Source organism: Protopterus annectens, chromosome 11.part0 (genome assembly GCF_019279795.1).
Source record: "Protopterus annectens isolate FY-2018-M chromosome 11.part0, PAN1.0, whole genome shotgun sequence".
NCBI classification, from domain to species: Eukaryota; Metazoa; Chordata; order Ceratodontiformes; family Protopteridae; genus Protopterus; species Protopterus annectens.
Window position 1 is genome coordinate 1,332,041,020 of NC_056745.1, and position 22,426 is coordinate 1,332,063,445.

Below are 22,426 nucleotides of genomic sequence, written 5' to 3' on the forward strand. Positions count from 1 at the left end.
TCATCAAGGGATGAAGAAAAATGGGTTGCTCAAAGGAACAATGAGCAGAAATAGCTGAAGCATGAATTTTGATAGAAGAACAGGAAAGTCCACCATTAAGCAAGCCTGCCAGATAATCAAGAATAAGAGGAAGAGTAGGTTGAGATGGGTCTTCTCCTCTAGACTGCATCCAAATGGAGAACCTTTCCAACTTATCTACGTAAGATTTCCTAGTGCTAGGTCTCCTGGCCTCACGAAGAACCTCAACTACCTGTTGGGAAAGATTTAAAGTATGAGCCAGGCTGCCAAATGCAGAGTCTGAAGTTGAGGATGCAGAATTCCCCCCCCCCCTCCTGAACCAAGAGATCTGGTATCAGAGGAAGATGCCAAGGCTGCGACTGGGAGAGACTGCAAAGAAGTGGATACCAATGTTGCCTGGGCCAGTCTGGAGCTATGATGATGGCCCTTGGTTTTTCATCCCTTATCTTTAACAGCACTCTGGGAAAAAAGAGACAGAGGAGGGAAATCATAGAAAGATAGCTGTGTCCCAGGGGAGGACAGAGCATCCACTTTCCAAGCTTTGTCGTGATGATCCCTGGTACAAAAGGCTAGAAGAAGGTGGTTGGTTGGAGATGAGAAGAGATCCACCTGGGGAGTGCCCCAACGCTGAATGATGCGGCAGAAGTTGTCTTGTTTAGTTGCCAATCGTGAGGATCCAGGACTTGCCTGCTCAACTGGTCTGCCAAGGTATTGAGCCTTCCTGGAAGAAACTGAGCTATCAGATGAAAGCCCATGGAAGCTGCCATGGACCATAGTATCATGCTTTGTCTGCACGGGGGGTAAGAATGAGACCCTCCCTGCTTGTTGATGTACCACATGATTGTGGTGTTGTCTGTCCTGACTAGAAGAGTACCAGGAGAAAGAGAAGATGTTTGAAAGCCATCAAGGCCTGCTGTACTGCCATCAATTCCTTTAGATTTATGTGCAAATGAACATGTTGATAGCTCCAAGTCCCCTGAATTCATCTGTCCTCTAGATGTCCTCCTCAAGCGTAGTCTGAGGCATCCGTGGTGAGAGTCTGGCTGGCAGGAGGTAGACAGAAAGACAGGCCTTTGTTCTGTGCACAGGCTGTCGCCCACCAAAGGAACTCCATCTGCAGGCAAGGAATCAGAGGAAGAATCAAGTCTAAATTCTGAGTGTGTTGACACCAAAGGTTTTTGTGGTACCATTGCATTTTCCACATATGCAGTCTGGCATATGGAATCATCAGAATACAGGAAGCCATGAATCCCAGGGCTTGCAGGAATTGCCTTGCAGAGAGCTGGGTCATTCTTGCCAAGTTCTTGAAGTAATTCGAAAGATCCATTTGTTTCTCTTGAGGGAGGGATACCATCTGGGCGGCTATGTTCACACTCGCTCCCAGGAATACAATCTCCCTGGTGGGTACCAATTTTGTCTTCTTTTCGTTGATTGCATAGCCCAAAGAGGCGAGAAGGTTCTTTACAAGGTCCAAATCCTTTATAAGTTGCTCTGGAGAGTTTGCCTGAATAAGACAATCATCCAAATAAGGGTAAATTTTAATGTTTCTTTGCCTGTAAAAGTCAATGACTGGAGTCATTTTGTAAAAATCTGGGAGCAGTAGATAAGCCAAAGGGCAGTGCAGAGAATTGGAAGTGCCTGTTCCCCGCCCTGAAGTGAAGGAAATGCCTGCAGCTTTCCCTTATTGGGATGTGCAGGTAAGCTTCTTTGAGATCCAAAGTCACCAGGCAGGAATCCTTGGCCAGCATTGGCAGCAACTGCTGAAGAGTGAGCATTTGAACTTGGAAATCACCAGAAAAGAGTTTAGAATGGACAAATCCAGAAGAGGAGGCCAGGTGCCCCCTTTTTTGGGAACCAGGAAAAGTCTTGAGTAGAAACCCTGGCCTATCTACAGTGCAGGAACTGGCTCTATTGTTCCCAGGTTTAGCAAAGAAGAAACTTGTTTTTCTGCTTCTGCCCTTTGAAGCGGGGGAAATATCTGGGTATCCGGACCGGAAAGGTGTGAAAGGAGAACTTGTAGCCTTGGGATACTATTTTGAGCACCTATTTTTCGTCCATGATAGTGTGCCAGACATCTGCAAAAATGGCTAACCTTCCCCCCAAAGGAAACCCTGGGCTCATAGAGGCAAGCAGGGGAAGGCAGGAGTCATTGAGAATGCTTCCTTTGGGAAATTTGCTTAGAACTCCCCGATTTTGAAGGTGAAGCCTGCCAGTGCTTAGCCTTTTGAGGGGTGGACGTCTGTCCTCTGGAAGACCTGTAACTCCTAGACCTAGTGTGGCTCTGTTTACTAGGGTCAGGAAAAGTCCATTTCTTAGAAGGGTAATGCCTACTAAAACGAGGAGGCTGAACTTGCAGAAAATCCTTAACAGTTTGCATAGATTTAGCCTTATCCTCCAACCTTTTCAACACCCCTTCTACTTTGCTACCAAAAAGATTGTCCTTGTGCAAAGGCACTCCAGTAATTTAGATTTGACAGGTTCAGAAAGGAGCTGCTCCCTGAGCCAAGCATACCTTCAAATAACAGAACCAGTGGCCGCTGCCCTGCAAGAAGCCTCCAAAGTGTCAAAACCACAATGTAGAGAATGTTTAGTAACAACAGTGGCAGAATTCAATAAATCTTGCATGTCCTTACTCTCCATCAGACAAGGAACACCGGCAATCTTAGCCTTAATGGCCTCCAAAGTATGCTGCTGATACTTAAGCATATGAAAAAGACAATTAACAGACCTAAGAGCCAGGGTGGAAGTATAAACCTTTTTAACCCCATCTATCCAAGGCCCTAGATTCCCTGTCGGAAGGAACAGGATGTTTAGCAACCATGGCTTTAACACCCTTAGGGCCCTAAGAAATAATCTCTGGGTCAGAAGTAGGATTCTTGAAAAGGAACTGATGAGAATCAGGAACTCCATAATACCGGTCAGGCTTTCTGGGAGCAGGAGGAACAGAATTAGGAGTCAAAGAATTTTCCATGAAAACATCATCAACAACTTCCAAAACTGGAGGGATAGCCAAAGGCTTATGCTGTGGCAAATCCAAGAACTCCCTAATCCGCTACTTAGACTGAGGGTAGTCCTGACTTTCCCATTTGAAATGCTCCCTAACAGTATTCAGAGTATCTCCTAAAGAAACATATTCTGGCGGGGAGGCAGAAGGGATGGGGTCTTCTGCATCAGAATCCTCAAAACCATAAAAAAGCTGAGAGTTTCCTTCATCAGCAGAGGTGCTGGAAACCTCAGAGTCTGAGGAGGACAAAACTTCTGGAGAGATTCCCCTAGCCCTCTTAGGAGGCGGCGGCTGAGAGCTCCTGATAAGAGTTAAGGCCATCTTAACCATCTGAGATTGAGGCATTTGAGGGGAGGCCGACGCCTGATTTGGAGTAGATTTTCAGCTGGAAGGCCTACTAGAAAGCCGGACGGATTCGGGAGGCCTAGCCACCGCAGAAGTGTGAACCAAGTTCGCCGGTCTGGATCTGGTCTCCAGTCGGAGAAAAGAGGCCTCAGAAGCCGGCGCCTTCTTAGCAGCTCCAGATCCATCACAGGCGGCGACTGGCGGGGGGTCCGAAGACAAGGTGGAAACCTGAGGAATGGAGGACTCAGAAAAGGTCTCCACAGATGCCTGCTGCTGAACATCCGCGTACTGCAGGGGCAAAGAAAGTGTCTCACTGGCTACCGCTGGACTGACAACTAACTTAACAGGGACGTCGTCAGTTAATTTGACCCTAAGCTTGTCACTGTCTTTATACTTGCGCTTCTTATGAACATCCGAAGTTGGGAGACCAGAAGACACCAGAAGATGCCATACCGACGAACTTAGGCCAAACTCCAAAATGCTTGAACAAGATCCTAGCTCTATGGCAAATGGTACCCGGGTTGAAAGAAGCACAGAGAACACAATTAGGGAAGTCATGCTCAAAGTCCAAACAAGTGATACAACAGGAGTGAAAATCACGGTGCAGAATCTGTTTTCCACAGGCAAGACAGTTATTAACTTTCTCGGACATTCGTTAAAGCAAGAAAAGTGGGTCCTCAATGGGGTACTTATCTGAGGATGTCTTCAACTAAACAGTCGGAAAACAACAAGACGGTACTTGGTCGACCGGCACTCATGCAAAATTCTTCTGCTTCGGGCTCCGCTGCAAGAAAGACTGAGGAAATGGTGTTGGTTGCCTTCCTTTTTAACTGACATCAGGCTTAAACCGAAGGCGGCCAATGTCATATACCAAGGACTTGGTATTCTGGCCGACTGCGGGCTACCGGGAGCCGGATAACCCATTTGTAAGGGCTGCAACAGTGAAACACTATGAACATCTAGGTGGAATCACTGAATCCCCAAATGATGTTAGTATATTCCAAACCAATGACTGGTGCATTAGTCACAGCCTTAAACTGAATACAAAGAAATGCATCATCATTCCCCTCAGAATAATGTCCCTTCACACTATCAAATCAAATATACCTTAAGTACCCATGAAGTGGTAAGGGACCTGGGGATCACAAAGTTGAGTGGGACATTAACTTCGACTACCATGTGTCTACTGTAGTAAGAAATGCTTTCTATGTAGGACACTTGATTAGTAAAGGCATTACCTTGACAGCAAAAGAAGTTATAACCCTCCCATACTTGACACTTATCCGTCCCATAATGGAGTATAACGCCCCATTCGGCATGCAATGTACTAAGCACCTGCAGCAATTATGGAGACCTCAGAGGTTTCTAAAAGGAAGATCAAGGAGCTCCAGCATGTGCCTTCCACAGACCGACTAAAGTCACTATCACTATATTCCGTATCTTATAGTCTTCGTAGGGGACATGTATGCCTGGCCTACAGAGCAATCCAAAACCCAAACCTAATGAACTTGCTGCATATCCCTAAATCAAACAGTACTAAAGCTACCCATTCCAGGGACCTAAATATGGTCCGTGACTTAAATAGGCCATGCTGGAGGGACAGATTTATCTCCCAGCAACTGCCCAGTCTTTAGAACAGGCTACCAATTCATTTGAAACAGAGCACCAGTATGCCACTGTTCAAGAGAAACCTGGACGAGTGGATCGGGCACCGTAAATTCTTACAGGGGATAGCTCCAACAAACCTCCTGGACATTGTCAGTCATCACCAAATGCAATCTTGTGTACTGACTAGCATTTATATGGTATAACATTCGGATGAAACAGCTAGGCTTAAAATGACCTCTGGGTCGATAGCCTAGTAATCTCCTATGATCACGTGCATTTGGTTGTCATCAGAATGCTTGAGTACTAGGCTTCCATACTGATCGCACTGCTGTGGTAGATGTGTATTTTTTCTGAGTTCTTCCTTCCTCCCTTCCCATTAACTTTATTATGCTGAGCAATCAATAACTGCTATCTAGTCAGGTAACTGGCATTATTTAAAGGTATGGTTTCACTTTTGCCTCTGGGTGAGGGATGCTTAGCGAAAGCAGTGTTTATTGCTCAGCCACCATACCGGAAGTAAGACGTTCAAAGTCTTGAGGCTTGTTGGACTACATCCTATAATGAGGCCTTGGATGTGGGCTGGTCAGGTTTAGGCTTTGGGTGTTTTAGACCTTAGTTTATCCATATAAACTCCACTGGGTTTCAGTTCGAAAGCAGGTGACCCATGACCTCACTTGAACAAAGAGTGCAGCTTCCACCCTCTCTACTGCTAATCACAAAGTGGGTGCTGGCAGCCAGGGCTGTTACAAAGGTCTCAGAGCTAGTGGCATCTTGGTGGCTTCAGTCTGGGAAGGCATGTTCGTGACCAATTACATGGCAGGCTGCAGAAGCTTCAACCAAAACTAACTTCAAAGCTGGGTGCTGCTAGAGCATCTCACGGAGTTCAGTAACACCAGACTTAGGATAACTAATAGCATCACTTGTACTATTCTCGCTTTCTCACTTCTCCTGATGTCATTTTTCTGAGTGCTTATACTTCTTAGGTTAATTCCCACACACCTTGGCTTCCACTGCAAAAGTACTGGACCAGGTGTATACCCTCCTCTAAGATCAACACTCACTGAAATAATTTGCCCTCTTCCCAACTATCCTCAGGGTAAACCTAGCAGTGTGTGGAGCTTACTGAAATTGGTTCACCTTGTTTGCTCTAGCATAGACTAGATCCAGGCCTACTGAATCTAGCTTTGTTTATATGCTTGTTGTTTGTTTGCTTGTTATTTCCCTGGAAGCTAATTCCACCTAATACGCAACTTCTCAGCGCTTCTGTGGATCACTAGTGATATCTGCATTGCTTACTGTACTTATTTCCTTGTTTCACTTGAAAGAAAGTTTCTGTTTGTCGTTTTTGCATTTAGTTACTTGTAACACATTGCACTCAAGTTACCTGGCACTTGCTCACTAAAGCAATTATATAAGTCAGCACTAAAAATTAAAAGCACTACACCCTCACTCCCCACTGGCCCTTGTTTTCAATTAAGGATTTCCCAATATTATTCTAGCATGTCCAAAGGTCAGTTGTCAATCTCCTCTCCGGTCCAGCTGGTGAATCTGGGAATCTTGAGGCAATGTTATAACTGCCTCATGTACACAGACAACCCTCTCCTCCTCCCACATAACACAAATACTTGCGAGAGATGCAGCTATTTAGCCAAACTGGAGGCTGAGCTCTCTCAACTCAGGACTGGCAAGACCAGACAGGAGGAGAAGGCAACTACACACACCACAAAACCAGCCTCACATAATGCTACCACTCCACTGAATCAAACACATAAACACACAAAGACATACTCGGAGGCTCTGAGTAAAATTTACCTAAACAGCAGAGGCCTCCAAAGCAGACACCCAAACAACTGCTACCTCAAGACACCCCACAAGCAACACATAAACCACAAAGCAGTGTGCAAAGCAGTCACAGCCCTTAAGGCCAAATACAACACCAAACATACTTGTCATAGGTGACTCCATAGTCAGACACACTGACGTCCCACTCACCAGGCTGAACAAGGAGAGGGTCACAGTAAGCTGCCTATCGGCGCTAGAATCCGCCACATAACACAAGCACTTTCGGGTCACTCCATGGCAAGTACAAATATGACACAGTCATTGTCCATGCTGGTGTGAACGCCGTGAGACGAACATCCCTGGACTACATGAAAAAGACATAGAGGAGCTCTCTGATTATGTAGCCCAGGCAGGTATGACCCTAACCCTGAGCAGTATCCTTCCTTCACCAAGAATGATGTCACAATATAGAGACAAGATGATCAGCTTTAACAATTGGCTTAATGTCTGGTGTCATTCAAAGGGGATCCAGTGTCTGTCTGCCTGGGATGACATGCTTGACAAGCCACGCTGCTTCGCAAGGGACGGCTTGCACCTGTCACCCCTGGGATTCCGGATATTGGCTAAGGCTCTTGCCACCCCCATAGTGCCTTTTTTAGGCAAGGCTCAAATTCTAAACCTACCACCCTAGAAAACAAAAATGGGAAGAAAATAGAAGTTATGTTCTTACCATAACGTTCCATGTTAGTTGTCTTCTTCTCGCCTTCTTCTTGCTGGATGGGTTCGGAGCCGACCTCGGCCCGACTGCCACTCTAAAAGCTCGAGAGTTGGTTCCACCGGCTCGAGGCTCCCCTTATATCCCACAATGCTAGGCGAGAGTTACCTCAGATCTCGTTTGTAAGCTAACCCAGCTTATACCAAAAACAGTATAACAGTGAAACAGAATCCACCTCTAACAGCAGGAAGAAACACGGTGACCTATATCCTGAAACAAGAAATATGCATAATAGCATATGACTAAGAAAGAGGTGGTAGAAAGAGAGGTCACGATCACAAGTCCTCTAGGTCTGTCCAGGCCAGGGGGAAGGAGGGTGGGGCGAAGAAGAAGGCGAGAAGAAGACAACTAACATGGAACGTTATGGTAAGAACATAACTTCTATATGTTAAGTTGTCTATCTCGCCTTCATTCTTGCTGGATGGGACCGCGTCCCTAGCACCTTGTCCCGGGTGGCCTAACGGAACAGACTCCTGAGAACAGTGGAACCAAAATTAGCTCTATGCCTAGAAGCTAAATCCAACTTATAATGGGAAATAAAAGTGTGAGGAGTAGCCCAAGTAGCCGCTGCACAAATGGTGTCAATAGGCAGTCTGTCTTGGAAGGCTAGAGAAGTAGCCAAAGCTCTGGTGGAATGGGCTTTAGGTTTATTAGGCAGTTCTTGGTGTCTAATTTCATAAACAAGGGTAATCAGAGATGTTAGCCATCTGGATAAAGATACCTTTGAAACTGGAAGTCCCTTTCTGCTTTCCGCATAGGAGACAAACAGTTGATCAGATTTTCTGAATAGTTTCGTCCTGTCCAAGTAGTACCTTAATTGACGATGAACATCCAGGTAATGTAATTTCTGTTCAGACCTATTTGCATACTCCGGGAAAAAAACAGGGAGATCAATGCATTGGTTTAGATTTGATGTTGAAACCACCTTAGGCAAAAAGGACGGGTTAGTTCGTAAGGAAACTCTGTCCTTATGGAACACAAGGTAAGGAGAACGACAACTGAGTGCTTGAAGTTCTGAAATTCTTCTAGCTGATGTGATAGCCACCAGAAAAAGAGTTTTCCATGATAATAGCTTTAAGGAACATGAAGCTGCAGGTTCGAAAGGGGAAAGAATCAAAGAAGCAAGAACTAAATTTAGGTCCCAAGGAGAAGGAGGATTTCTGACAGGAGGTCTGAGAAGAAAAACTCCTTTCAAAAAGGCTTTGCAGAGTTTGTGGGACATTAGGGCAGATTCAGAAATACCCACATGGAAATTAGAAATAGCCGCCAATTGAACCTTAAGAGTAGATGGAGATGAACCTGCATGGAAGAGTTCAGCAAGAAAATCAAGGACTAGTTGGATGGAAGCGGTGAAAGGATCTATGTCCTTTCCTTGTGCCCAATATGAGAAGCGTTTCCACTTACTCAAATAAATCTTTCGAGTGGAAGATTTATGGGAAGCTATCAAAATATCTCTAACAGAGTGAGATAATTGAGGAAGCCTGGCTACTGTTGGAAGTGGAGGAACCAAGCAGTGAGGTTCAGAGAGGGAGGGAGCGATGAAGCTGACCCGACTGATGGATCAAAAGATCTGGAACTAGGTCCAGGTTCCACGGTCGCTCCAAAAGAAATCGATGTAGAAAGGGGAACCACACTTGTCGAGGCCAGTAAGGCGCAATGAGGATCAATGAGGCCTTCTGAGCGATAGCTTTCTGTATTACTTGAGAGATCAGTGGGAAAGGAGGAAATGCATACAGAAGTCCCCGGGGCCAAACTTGGACTAGTGCGTCCCTGCTGGGTTGGCCTGGTAAAGGGAATAGAGTGAAGTATTCTCTGCACTTGCTGTTTTGGGGAGTAGCAAAAAGATCGCAGCAAGGCTGACCCCACTTGAGAAATATCTCTCTCACTACAGAGTCTTTCAGAGACCACTCGTGAGGCATAAGAATAGCTCTGCTCAACTTGTCCGCAATATGATTGGACTTCCCGGGGATGTGCGTTGCTATCAGAAAACGCTGAGAAGAAATCGCCCATTGCCACAGTCTGAGTGCTTCTCGACACAGGGGGTATGATCTGGTTCCGCCTTGTTTGTTGATGTACCACACTACAGACATATTGTCTGTCTGGATTGCAATCGTTCCCAAGGGAAGAGAGTCTTGAAGGGCTTGCAACGCTAAAAGCACTGCTCTCATCTCCAGAACATTTATGTGCAAGTGGCATTCGTTTGGTTGCCATGTGCCCTGGACTGTCCTGCCCTGATAATGCCCCCCCCACCCGATCAGGGAGGCATCCGTTGTCAGAGTAGCAACCGGAGGAGGTGGAACAAATGGTCTCCCCAACAGGAGCTGGGGGGAAGACATCCACCACATGAGATGCTTTTGCACGCTTGCGTGATCATAATGGTGTGAGACATTGGAAGTTCCTGGTATGACCATTGAGAAAAGAGCATCCACTGAAGGATCCGCATGTGGTATCTGGCCAATGGGAGGAGAGGTATGGCCGCTGCCATAATTCCCAACACCTTTAGAACTAACCTGGCTTTGGCTCTGTTGTTGTTGAGAAGTAGTGACACCAATTTTTGAATGTCTGATATCCTTTGGTTCGTTAGTGTTGCAGACATGTTTATAGTATCTAAATTTGTGCCTATGTAGGTAATAGTACGACAAGGCGACAAAACAGACTTTTCGCAATTTATTGAGATACCCAATTTTTGACAGACGCGAAAAGTGTAATCTCTGGCCATCAGAAGGAGATGCTTGGTGGGAGCTGTGAGGAGCCAGTCGTCCAAATATGGAAACACCTGGAATCCTTGTCGTCTCAGGTGAGAAGCTACCACTGCCATGCATTTGGTAAACACCCGGGGGGCAGTGGTGAGACCAAAGGGCAGGGCCCTGAATTGAAAATGACTGGTTCCCAGCCTGAAGCGGAGGAATCTTCTGGAGCGTCTGTTCATTTTTATGTGATAGTACGCGTCCTGAAGGTCTATAGAGCACATCCAGTTTCCTTTTCCCAATAGGGGAAGAATGGATTGCAGTGTGACCTTCCGAAATCTTGTTTTCTTGACCGATCTGTTCAAGATACTGAGATCCAAAATTGGTCTCCAGTCCCCTGTTTTCTTTGGAACTAAAAAGAACCTTGAGTAGATTCCGGATCCTGTTGGTCTGCTGACACTGGCTGAATAGCTCTTTTTGCAAGCAGTTTTGAAATTTCCAAAGCTGCTATATCCCTTTGAGCGGGTGGAACATCTGGAAGGGATTTTTTTGACTGATTTGGAAAACGAAGAAAGGGGATAGAATAACCTTCGGAAATGATGGACTGTACCCATTTGTCTTGTGTCAAGGATAGCCAGGCTTCTGGGTACAGTGACAATCTTCCCCCGACTGCCTCCGAAGATGGGCAGTCGGGCAACACCTCAGGGATGCTGAAAAGGCTTATCAGAGGAAGTTTCTCGATTGCCCTGGTTCTGCGGACCCCCTCTGCCTCTAGGGCGACGTCTACCATTGTTGTTCCCCCCTCTGCCTCTGGCGGGGAACCGACTCTGTGCGTCAGGCGAAGTCCCTTGAGATTGTTTACGGAACCACATCTTTCCACCCTTCTGGCCTTTGGGGTAAGGCCTAGGAGGAGTCGAAAAACGGACTCCGACGGCAGAAAGGGTCTTGCCATCAGTCTCGCACCTAGTCAGGGTTTCTTTCACTTGAGGACCAAAAAGAGATGATCCATCAAAAGGGGAGTTCGTGAAAGACGTCTTGAAAGGTTCCGCAAAATTGCATAGCCGCATCCAGGCGTGCCTACGTAAGGCTACCCCTGTTCCTGCGGCTCTACTCGCTCCATCGGCCGCATAAGAGAGGAGGCGCATGGAGGAGTTGGAAATGGAATTAAGGATAGCCAGCTGCGTGTTCATTTTTTCTTGGAACCCCGCGGCTGTAGGGTCCTTCAACATCTCACTCGCTTCCTTGACCAAGTCCCTTTGAAGACGAGTGAAATGGCACAGGTAATTCAGCGAACGCATGGTAAAAGTCGCTGAGGAGAACATCCGCTTCCGCACCTATCCATGGACCTAGATTCCTTGTTAGGTGGATGGACAGGCACTGAAGGATCAGCGAGTTCCTTCTTTGTGGCGGCAGCTACCACCATAGCATCCACAGAAACTCCTTTTGATAAAAATTGCTTGTCTGATGGAGCTGTGATGAATTTGGAGGGTCTCCTGGGAGTGGGGTCCACTGAATCAGGAGCCGTCCATGCCTTCTTAGCTACCACCTGCATGAGGGGGTGAAGGGGGACACCCAGGAGGTGGAAGGACGAGAGCCAAACGCCGCAAGATACACAGATTCGTCCTCTGAAGGGTTGAGGGCTGGCCAATTTCCCTCTGTTTAAGGATTTCCAGAATGTCTGCAAATGAGACATCTTCAGAAGGGGAACGGGGAACCCTCAGAATCATCCAGATCTGTGTCGGCGTGATAGACTCAGGTGAGTCAATGTGCTTCCTCTTGCACTTCCTTTTCCGAGGGGGCTCTTCTGCCAAATCAGGAGAGGCCACGGAAGAGGATGAAATCCGCAAAGGGGGCTGTTCAGGAGATGGCTCTCTCCGGTCCGGAATGAGGGAGTGAGTCGACTAACCGTGAGGCAGCATAGAGGGAGGGGCTGACGGAGCCGACTGTGGAGTAGAGCCCGGCTCTAACACACTCCGCATGACCTCGAATGCACCCCTGTCAGGCAGAGCCAGAGGTCCCTGCCCGAGGAGCTAAGAACCCCTCGGCACCGACAGTGATGGCTCAGAGGACGATGTCGGAGCTGAACGCACCAGCGACGAAGCACCGAGAGGGAGAGGGGTCGGACAAGGGTCCGATGCCACTCACCCTCGAGCCGACGAGGGAAGTCCGGCGCCGAGATTCCTCCACGGAAGAAAACGGAGCCGGCAGCGAGCCGAAGACAATTGTCTCGGCTCCGTAGTGACCACAGTCCCGGTTCCCACCCGACCCGGCTCCGAACTCAAAAGAGTCGAAGGAGGAAAGAGTTGATGGACCGGGGCAGGCACCGACTGATGAGTCGGGCTCTGAAGCATCTGGGCTAGTGCCTCGGACTTGAGTAGTCGACTCACCACCCTCTGAAGGTCATGATCGGAAAGCCTCGATGACCTAGAGGAATGAGACCTTTGGCTCCGTTCAGACAGCAGGGGAGAACCTGGAGCCGAATGAACGGAGCCAAGAGAAGGTGACCTAGACCTCTTTCTGGTTGTCGGCTCCGAAGATCTTGTCGGAGCCGACACGGGTACCTCGATAACCTCGGCTCCGGCCGGAGCCATGGAAGCCACAGAAACTGCGGACTGAGCCTTATCGGCTCCAGCCGGAGCCGATAAAGGCAAAGGTTGAACAACCTGAGGTCTCGGCTCAGAAGCCAGAGCCGAAGACCTCGATGCCTTAGAGGGCTTCCCTGTTGAGACAGACAGGGAATCCTCAGGCTTCAACAAGCCTCTCAGAATTAGCTTGTTTTTTCTTTCCTGCAGGACCCTGGGGCTGAAGCCATGGCAAACAGCACAGGAGTCCTGCAGGTGCAAAGGCCCCAGACAATAGACACAAGAAGTGTGAGCGTCTGTCAGAGACATTTTCTGACAGCACGCATCACACTTCTTGAATCCGGAGACCTTTGCTTCTTTTGACATAGCCTAACTGGTGAACACAAACACACACTCAAACACACCAGTTATACCCTGTCAGAATAACAATTTTAGTAAAATACTAAAAATAAAGTACAACAAACTGTAGCAAAACTACACAAACACTCCCTAGGGAAGAGAAGGCCTAAGGCCCAAGGGAAGAACCAAAGGTTCTTTTAAACAAGAAACGGAAAAATTAGGGTCGGGGATAAAGTTCTATGAACTATACTAATTTAAGAATAATTAAACTGAAAAAGGGGGAAAAAGAGTAACTTTTAATAGAAAAAGCTTAAACTCACCAGGAACCGGTAGAAGCAACCAACCTCGAAGCTGTAGCGGCAAACGAGATCTGAGGTAACTCTCGCCTAGCATTGTGGGATATAAGGGGAGCCTCGAGCCGGTGGAACCAACTCTCGAGCTTTTAGAGTGGCCGAGTCGGAGCCGAGGTCGGCTCCGAACCCATCCAGCAAGAATGAAGGCGAGATAGACAACTTAACATCTGAGGGTAATGCTGCTCAATGCCAGAAGTCTAAATCTCAAAATGCACGCACTCAAGGCCCTTCTCAGTATGGAGAACATCGATGTCTGTGCTGTAACTGAAACCTGGTTCAAGGCTCCTGAGAGCACCCCGGCACTATTAGGTTTTACCTCATATCATGCGTTCCGGCCCCAAAACCCGGACCACACCACAAAAGGAGGGGGTGTATCCATATTCATAAAGGATACTCACACCTCCAGGTTGGTGGCAACGCATCAAGCGGAAACCATCCAGGTGCAACTAACCATAGGCAAAACTGCTCTACAAATTGTAGCATGCTACAGGCCACCCTCTCAAACTCAGGAACCCCACACAGCCTTCCTGAAGACACTGGAGGGTATAAATGTATCTCCAAACACCATCATATTGGGTGACTTCAACTACCCGAATATAGACTGGGAACATTACTCAAGCCCTAACTTTCTAGCCCAACGGTTCCTGGAGTTCATAAATTCAAATGCCATGGAACAGCTAGTCACTGTTCCCACGAGAGAGAAAATATACTAGATCTCATTGTCACAAACATGGGGACAAAATGCTCCACACGAAGTATATCCCTCATTGGTGAGATCTGATCATAAACTAATCTCACTGGAAATCCACATCCCGCCCCACCCCAAGCAAAAAGACCATAGTGAAGAACTTCTCTAAAGCAAACTTCTCACTACTCAAGACTGGTGTGGTATCCTTCAAGGCCCTGAGCCAGAGGAAACCACAACCCAAGCTCTGGAAGCCCTTACAAATGCCTTCTATGAACACCTCCAGGACTGCATGGATCAGGCAATCCCAAATAAAACCAAGACTCTTTCCACAAAGGGCAAGCGTCCAGTCTGGTGGACCCCAGCCATTAACAAACTTTACAATAAGAGGAGAAAGCTATTACATGATAGAACAAAATCCATAAAAGGGAAGTCACCCCTGATCATTATTAGTAAAAAATACGAGCACTCATAAAATCAACTAAGGCCAATTTTGAGAGAAAATTGCCATGGATTCAAAGGACAATCATAAGGCCTTTTTCAGCTATGTTAGGAACCTGGGTGGAAACTCCCAGATATGCTCAGAATTAGTCCAAAATGATACAAAATCACTGAACCCACAGACATTGCCAACATACTGGCAGACAGGTTCAGTGCAAACTTCACCCCTCTCCCCTAAAGGAGAGATAACTATCCCAGCCGAGTGTAGCCCCGGACATCTCAAATGCGCAGGTGAAAGCTGCTCTCTCTAAAGCTAAAAACACAGCATCAATGGGACGGATGGTGTCCCCGGCTGTGTGCTACACGAGCTAAATGAGGAATTAAACCCGCACATAAGGCAGCTGTTTAATCTTAGCCTTACCACAGGATACGTGCCCAAGGAGTGGCGACGGCAACTGTGGTCCCACTCCACAAAGGCGGTGCCTCTACGGACCCTGGTAATTACGCCCCATAAGCTTAACAAGTCTAGTCTGCAAAGCTATGGAGAGGATCATAATGGAGCTCATAAACAAAGATATAGGGGACTTGCAGACATTGGACCCGACCCAGTTTGGCTTTGTCAAGGGAAGATCATGCCTTTTGAACTTGGTTGACTTCTTGAAACAGTCACCAAGGCCATTGATGAGGAAAGGCAGTCCATACAGCCTACCTTGACCTTGCAAAGGCTTTCGACACAATACCCCACTCGGGTATTGTAGAAAAACTTACCAGCTTAAATGTAAACCCATATGTCACAAGATGGGTTGCAAACTGGCTTAAGGACAGAACCCACAGGGTTAGAGTTGCTGGCGCTGTGTCAGACTCCAAGCCGGTCACAAGTGGTGTCCCACAGGGCTCGGTCCTTGGCCCCTATTGTTTGGCATCTACTTCTCAGAAGTACAGGCCAACATGGGAGGACTTTGGCTGACAAAGTTTGCAGACGACTGCAAACTGGGTGCCATAGTGGAAAGTGCATCGGACACGGATATCCTTCAGAAGGGACTCACGGAAACAGATAGCTGGTGCCAGAGCCATGGCCTGAAGTTAAACGCCAAAAATGTATAGTCATACCCTTCGGGAAAAACAAGGTAACCCCAAGCTACCATATAGGTGGCAATCCACTAAGCACAGAAGAGGTTATCAGGGACCTGGGGACCCAGGTTGACAGTGGCCTTTCTTTTGACACTCACATTGCTAAAGTGGTTAGAAAGACCTTCTACATTGCCCACCTGATCATGAAGGGATTCACATCCAGATCTAGTGAGGTCATTGTTCCCCTGTACTCTTCACTTATCAGACCAATGATCGAGTACAATGCCCCATTCGGGATGTATCTCACCCGACATCTGCAGCAATTGGAGAGACCCCAAAAGTTCCTCACCAAAAGGATAAAGGGACTCCAAAATCTGTCATATGCTGCCAGATTGAAGAAACTCCAGCTCTATTCAGTCGCATACCGTCTGCTCAGAGGTGACATGTGCCTGACATACAAGGCCATGTCCAACCCGGAATTAATGGACATGCTCCACCTCAAAAATCCAAATCCACCAAAACCACTAGAGCAAGCGACTTAAACCTTAGCACGGATATAAATAGGACGTGCTGGAGGGATAGATTTATCACTCAGAGACTCCCTATGCTGTGGAATAAAATCCCGGTCCATGTGAGGCAGAGCACCTCACTGACTCTGTTCAAGAGAAATCTAGACCTGTGGATGGGAGATCGTAGGTTTACCCCAGGAATCATCTCTGTGTCACTGCTGGACAGAGGCACAACAAACTAATGGGCACAGTATTTTTTCATATAACGGGTGGCGTAAGCCACAATAATTTGGGCTAGGCTTATAAATGCCTTAGGGCAGATAGCCTAGTATAAACCTATGAACCTATAATAATGATAAATGTCATAATCTCTATGTGGTGTCTGCTTGCCGCAATCTATACAACAGTTACTTCAACATCAGAGTCATTATCAGACAATGACATTACTGTTAACACAATGTCAAAGTACAAAAAATGATTCCTTCTGGGGTACATATCCTTCTCTGGAAGCAAGCTGAACGTCTGGACTAGCAATGCTTACACAGCATGTAACAATCAAATAGTGACTCCAAAAAGATCTGAGATGGCATTGGCCAATGTCCCTCTTATGCTGCTGATCTGCTGAAGTCTGGGTGGGAGTAAGCCATCAGAAGCTGTTGGTGAAAGATACTGTTTTGGAAGTTGTGCCACCCATCAGTTACTTCCAATTAGGATATGCTAATAAGGAGGACTGCAGCAGTAGATACTACTATGAAGTTCAACTGACAATGGAAAGATTTTAAGTACATGCTGACAAAGGCAATTTTCCGAAAGACTGCACTTCTCCCACCCCCACTCGACACCCCTAAAATTGCACAAAGTGGAAAGGCCATTTCCATGGATAGTACCACAAAGCCATTCATAAAGACCAACAAGAGCCAGTTATCCAGAAGGGGAAAACACCAAGTTTCATATATAGCAATGCCTTTGGCACACTGACGGGCACTTGGGAAAAAAATTAAGGCTACAGATGTGAGCTCAGTCAGAAACACTATGTATTGAAAATGCAGTCCAAACAAAGTCAGTTGAAGGCATTTCCTACTGGGGTCCCAGAAAGGAGAAGGTATGCGGTACGCTCAGCAAGTTCCCTTCAGCAGCAAAGGTATAAGCCCCCTGCCCTTGGCAGTCACCAGCTGGAGTATGACACAATGTGCCTACTTAATATTACAGAGACCTAGGATGGGACATAAATTCTCTGTTTCTCATGAGACAGAAGACTTCTGCTCTTTTCAGAACAAGGAAGAGTGGGTTGTACAGTTTTGGACTCATTAAAAAGAATATGGCCATCATGAAGAAGATGACTGTCTGTGTCTTCGGCAATAGTTATACGGAGAAGGTCTGAACTGAGAGGCACCTCTAAGACTTGGCTGTCAAAGATCAAGAACAAAACCCACTAGTTTTTTGTGATGACTATCCAAATTTAAGGCACTCTAATCCCATCGCAACAGACACGTAGACTTCTAGTTACTGGTCTGGCAGTGCCAACTTCTTGGGTTGGGGTGAGAGCAAACTTATCCAATATTTAAAGGAACACCTCAGTTTGAGAGGTAGCTTCATCATAAGGGTTTTGTCCCTGGTTCAGAGTCATAGAGCTAACAAAAGGAGGAGGTCACAGAGGCCACTAATGTAGAAAATGTCTGTATCCTTTCTAGAGGTCACCAACCAGTTCCTGAGAGAGACACAGAAAGAAACTTAAACAGGCTGCCCCTCCAAAGACAGTATTTAGAACAGATCATTGTGTACCATCTATATGCAACAGCCTGCTGATCTAGCCATAGTGTCAGCACAGTTAAAGTTAAAAATGAACCACATGCTAGCCCACTGTACACATGGCCCTAATCTGCTCCTACATGAGCATAAGCTTAGTGAGGGATGCACGCTTATTCCAGCACCTGACTTCATTATGGGGGACTGGAACTTGGACAGTTGAAGCAGACAGCTGAGGGATCTAAGCTTCACATCCTGTTCAAAGCTTTGTACACATGGGTCAGGCAACACAGCAGTAAGATGCTATAGTTTTTGGGCCTATGCTGGACCAAAAGCATCACACACGAGAGCACCCCACAACATCTGTAAAGAATATCACTCCTGCAGGAACATCTCAAATTCAGCTTTCTTAGAAGCACAGGAAACAGCATCTATGTGCTTTTCAGCTGCATGTTTGGCACTGTTTGATAATGGGCACTACATAAGTTGTAACTGAATACTCCTTTTCCTTCCTGAGACACTAGCTCAAGCATTTATGAAGGAAATTAATATGGCCACATCAGATTATGACAGACTCCACAAAACCTAGGGATTTCTACAAAAAAAGGTTATGTGCTTGAGGATGGGGTTCAGTATTGGAGGGCAGAGCCTTTATCTGTAACTGCCTCAGAGGTAATGCCTACTGATTCTTAATATCTTCAAGGATAGAGAAGGGAAGGGGAATCTCCTAGTCACCCTCATCTGTGGAATGAGCATGCTCAAACAAGGCCACCCTGACAGGGACTAATTGTGCTGACTGTAATGGATGTTGGGTGACGATGTTTCAGTGGATGGGGACAATCCCAACAATTATAGTGCAGCAGGACAGACAGCTACACTAAGCCAAGTGCTGACATCAAGGCCAAGTTTCCCAATGATGCATTCCTGTAACTACCCAAGCAGGTCCCACCAGATGTCAAACAAATGCCTATCATCAAAGGCCTGAGCTATGAGCTCTACCGTTGGAAGATCAACTAGACGCACACCTCTTTGGATCATCATGCTCTACTGATCCAGGGGGAAGCAAGAAGAAAAGATTTATCAGTTCTTAGGGACAGCACCCTAGTTGTGAAGGTACACTGGTTGGTTGAACAGAGGATGAGCAGTGCTTACACAATGGGACACATCTCGAAGGTGGCTACCCAGCAGTACACCACCCACAGGCTTTTGGTCTGCCAATGCAGAATGCAGGGACAAACTCAAGCCTTCATTAATGAAGGGCAAGTACACTGTGCCAGAATACAGTGGTGTGTCTTGGAGATAGACTTACCCCCTGGTAAAGTATAACAAGTGGTGAGACAGACCAACACTGTCAACCTCCTACTTCTTCAGGAAGCCAGGCTGACACATATAGCAAGGATTAATCATATTATGCTCCTCTTACAAGTACACAGATGATTCAAGTTTGGCTCTTGTTTTGGCAGCTTGGCTGTTTTAGGCTTTGATTCTACAGCTTATCAAGGCCTAAGATCCAAATTATGTAAACATCAGAAAAGAATGATGTGCTATCTTAGTGTAGGGTATGACATCACTATGTACATTTATGGAACACACCCCAAATGAGGAAGCATCAAAGAAAAATATCCAAGCTAAAAGTGAAAGGAATGATGTCTTAGACAAAGGGCCTACCATCGAAAGATGCTGACAACCAAGACAGCTCACAGACCAAGTACTAGTTGTGTGCTCCCATTTTTTTTATCTGTAAGGGAATTTAAAGTGCATCTTCCATAAATATGCTACAAATTGTGGGGTGAGGGGTGGGTGAAACAAAAAACAGCTAATATAAGAGAAGTAACAGTAAAACTGCAATTAAAAGTAGCAGTCTGAAAAAAATATATATGACACAATACTACCAGCCTGAATTTTTAAAACCCAAACTACATTTTGTTCCATATAGAATGGCACAAAAATGGGAAGATCAAGATTGGCCCTTACAACTCACATATGCTTCGTCCATCAACTAAAAAAGATAATGAAGGAAAAAAGTTGGGCTGAAGACCAACTCCTATAGGCAAGTGGGCATCTATACAAACAGGCTACGGACTGAAATACTCAGATATGACTTGGGGGACCATCAACTTGCATGCATTTCAGTGGATTTAGCATGTCACAAAAATGTGACAAAACAAGCAGATTAAACATATTAAATTAATAAATACTAATGAGTACAAAAACACAGTACAGGCACTCACCACATTTCTCCTCACAAGTTCTTCATAGCTCAGTGTTTCATTTATTTCTTGCAACCCTACAAGGAAAACATTTAGAGAAGAAATATCAGAACCATTTTCTCTTGTAATATCACTTACAAGATGCAATGAACAAAAAAGGGTTAGTTACACAGGTACCCATAGTTACTTCAAGCTTCCAAAAGCTGTTTGGTCGGTAGGCATCCTGTGCAAAGCACCATGTTTTTGATATTCACAGGAACCTTCAAAGTAGATGGGAGATCCTACGACAGCTGAACTTTGTGCAAGGTAAATATGGTTTACTCGCTCACCTTCATTACTGGTTAGAATTCTCTACAACTGCTACCCTTATTTTCTGTGAACTCTGGTACTGATCTTAAGTCAATGTTTTAACGTTGCTTGGTTGGTAAACTGCATCTCCCTATAAGCCAGGGATGCCTTTCTCTTCTTCAAACTCTTTTTGTCCACAAAGGAGATGAGTTTATTGCAAATCACTATCCTCTGTACAACACGTAATTGTTAACAAGCAGTAATTGTAAATCCAGTCTAGTAAACACGCTATCAGTAGTCCTAAATACAATTCTCTTAGGTGAATGGAGGGTAGCTTAACTGTTACAGTGACAGCCTCAAATATTGCTGTTATGACAATTACCTCACAACTGTACTAGAGTCAGTGTATTAGTAAATCATTACATCTGGACAGATTCCCGAGAAGGGTTTGGTTACCCATGTGGGAAACAGTTACTGGCTACCCTATAACACAGCAGTAAATAAACTCCCTCAAACAGATAGTCAATAAACTAACGAGGGGCACAGCCATACTGGATCTGGTCCTCACTAATATGGGAGAGTGCTGCACACCTCCTACTACAATGTCTTTCCTGGCAAGGTCAGACCACAAAATTGTCTCCTTTGAAGTAAAAATAAAATCTGGACCCCCAGCTAAACCTGGAATATTCAGGAACTACTCTAAGGCTAATTTCCTGCTATTAAGTGATAAGCTAGCAATATTTCAAGCCCCCATAAACCTTGGGAACACAGCTGCCTATGCAGAACTGTTCACAGAAATCCTGTACAAGCCTTCTAATAGCTGCATAGAGGCAACTGTACCCATCAGGAAGAACGAGCAAAATGGCTCACACCTCCTACCTTGACCTGGAGAAGACATCTAACACAATACCCAACTCGGGCATTGTTGACAAACCCAGGAGGTTAGGTACCAACTCATTATGTCACCTGATGGATAGCCACCTGGCTCACAAAGAGGACCCGGGAAGTTAGAATTGGGGAGTCCACCTCTACAAAGAGGCCAGTCACAAGTGGAGTCCCTCAGGGATCAGTCCTTGGACCACTCCTTTTTGGCATTTACTTCTCTTAAGTCAAGATCAGTGTCAGTGGTCTCTGGCTGACTAAATCTGCAGATGATTGCAAACTAAGAGCTGTCATTGAATCTTGCATGGACACAAATGTTCTCCAGGAGGGGCTGACGCATACAAACAATGGTGTCAGAGCCATGGACTAAAACTGAATGCCAAGAAATACACAACAGTATCCTTCTGGAAGTCATCCATCCCTGGTAACTATCAAATTATCAACACACCCCTTAAAAATAACTCCTTTGGTATGTACCTAACCAAGCATATCCAACAACTGGAACTTCCACACAGGTTTCTCACTAAAAGAATACAGGGCCTAAGTAAAATGTGCTGTGCAGAATGCCTCAAGGCTCTATCACCGTTTTCCATCTCCTACAGGCTTTTTAGAGGAGATCTATGCCTGACATACAGGGAAAGTACAGCTGTGTACACTTACCATAAATGTAGATGTTAGAGTGTATTCACTGTTGCAGTCATTACATTTGGGTAATCCTGCTGGCAGGTTGCCCTCAGCCAGCCTGAATTCCAAAGTCTTGGGTCCTGTGTCGGCTGCTGTCGCCCCTTCCCTGACGTCAGGTCGTCAGGGGTATAAAAGAAGCAGCTGACGCCATTTTCTTTAGTTTTTCTTGCCCCAGATGTCAGGTGCCCCCTAAAAGGGTTGCCAAAATTTATATATGTATAATTGCATGCACCAATATAAAATTTACCTTCATCTAGAAGCAAATACACCACATAGGTTGTATAAATCAGAGAAGGAAAGATAGGTTCCCTCAGAAGAAAAGGGGGAAGGTGGGTCGGTAACCTGGACTGCAACAGTGAATACACTCGAACGTCTACATTTATGGTAAGTGTACACAACTGTACTATGTTCTTCGTG

At 46.0% G+C, this 22,426-nt stretch overlaps 1 protein-coding gene across 2 annotated transcripts in view; it reads right to left on the reverse strand.

Moving 5' to 3' along the window:
* The window catches only part of NCAPH2 (non-SMC condensin II complex subunit H2), a 1,876,179-nt gene that overhangs the window by 405,086 nt on the left and 1,448,667 nt on the right, over nucleotides 1-22,426 (reverse strand). For both annotated transcript variants that reach the window (XM_044088651.1, XM_044088650.1), the window contains exon 17: nucleotides 20,177-20,232. In XM_044088651.1, coding sequence (XP_043944586.1) covers nucleotides 20,177-20,232 — 56 coding nt within the window. The remainder of the gene's footprint in view (nucleotides 1-20,176; nucleotides 20,233-22,426) is intronic.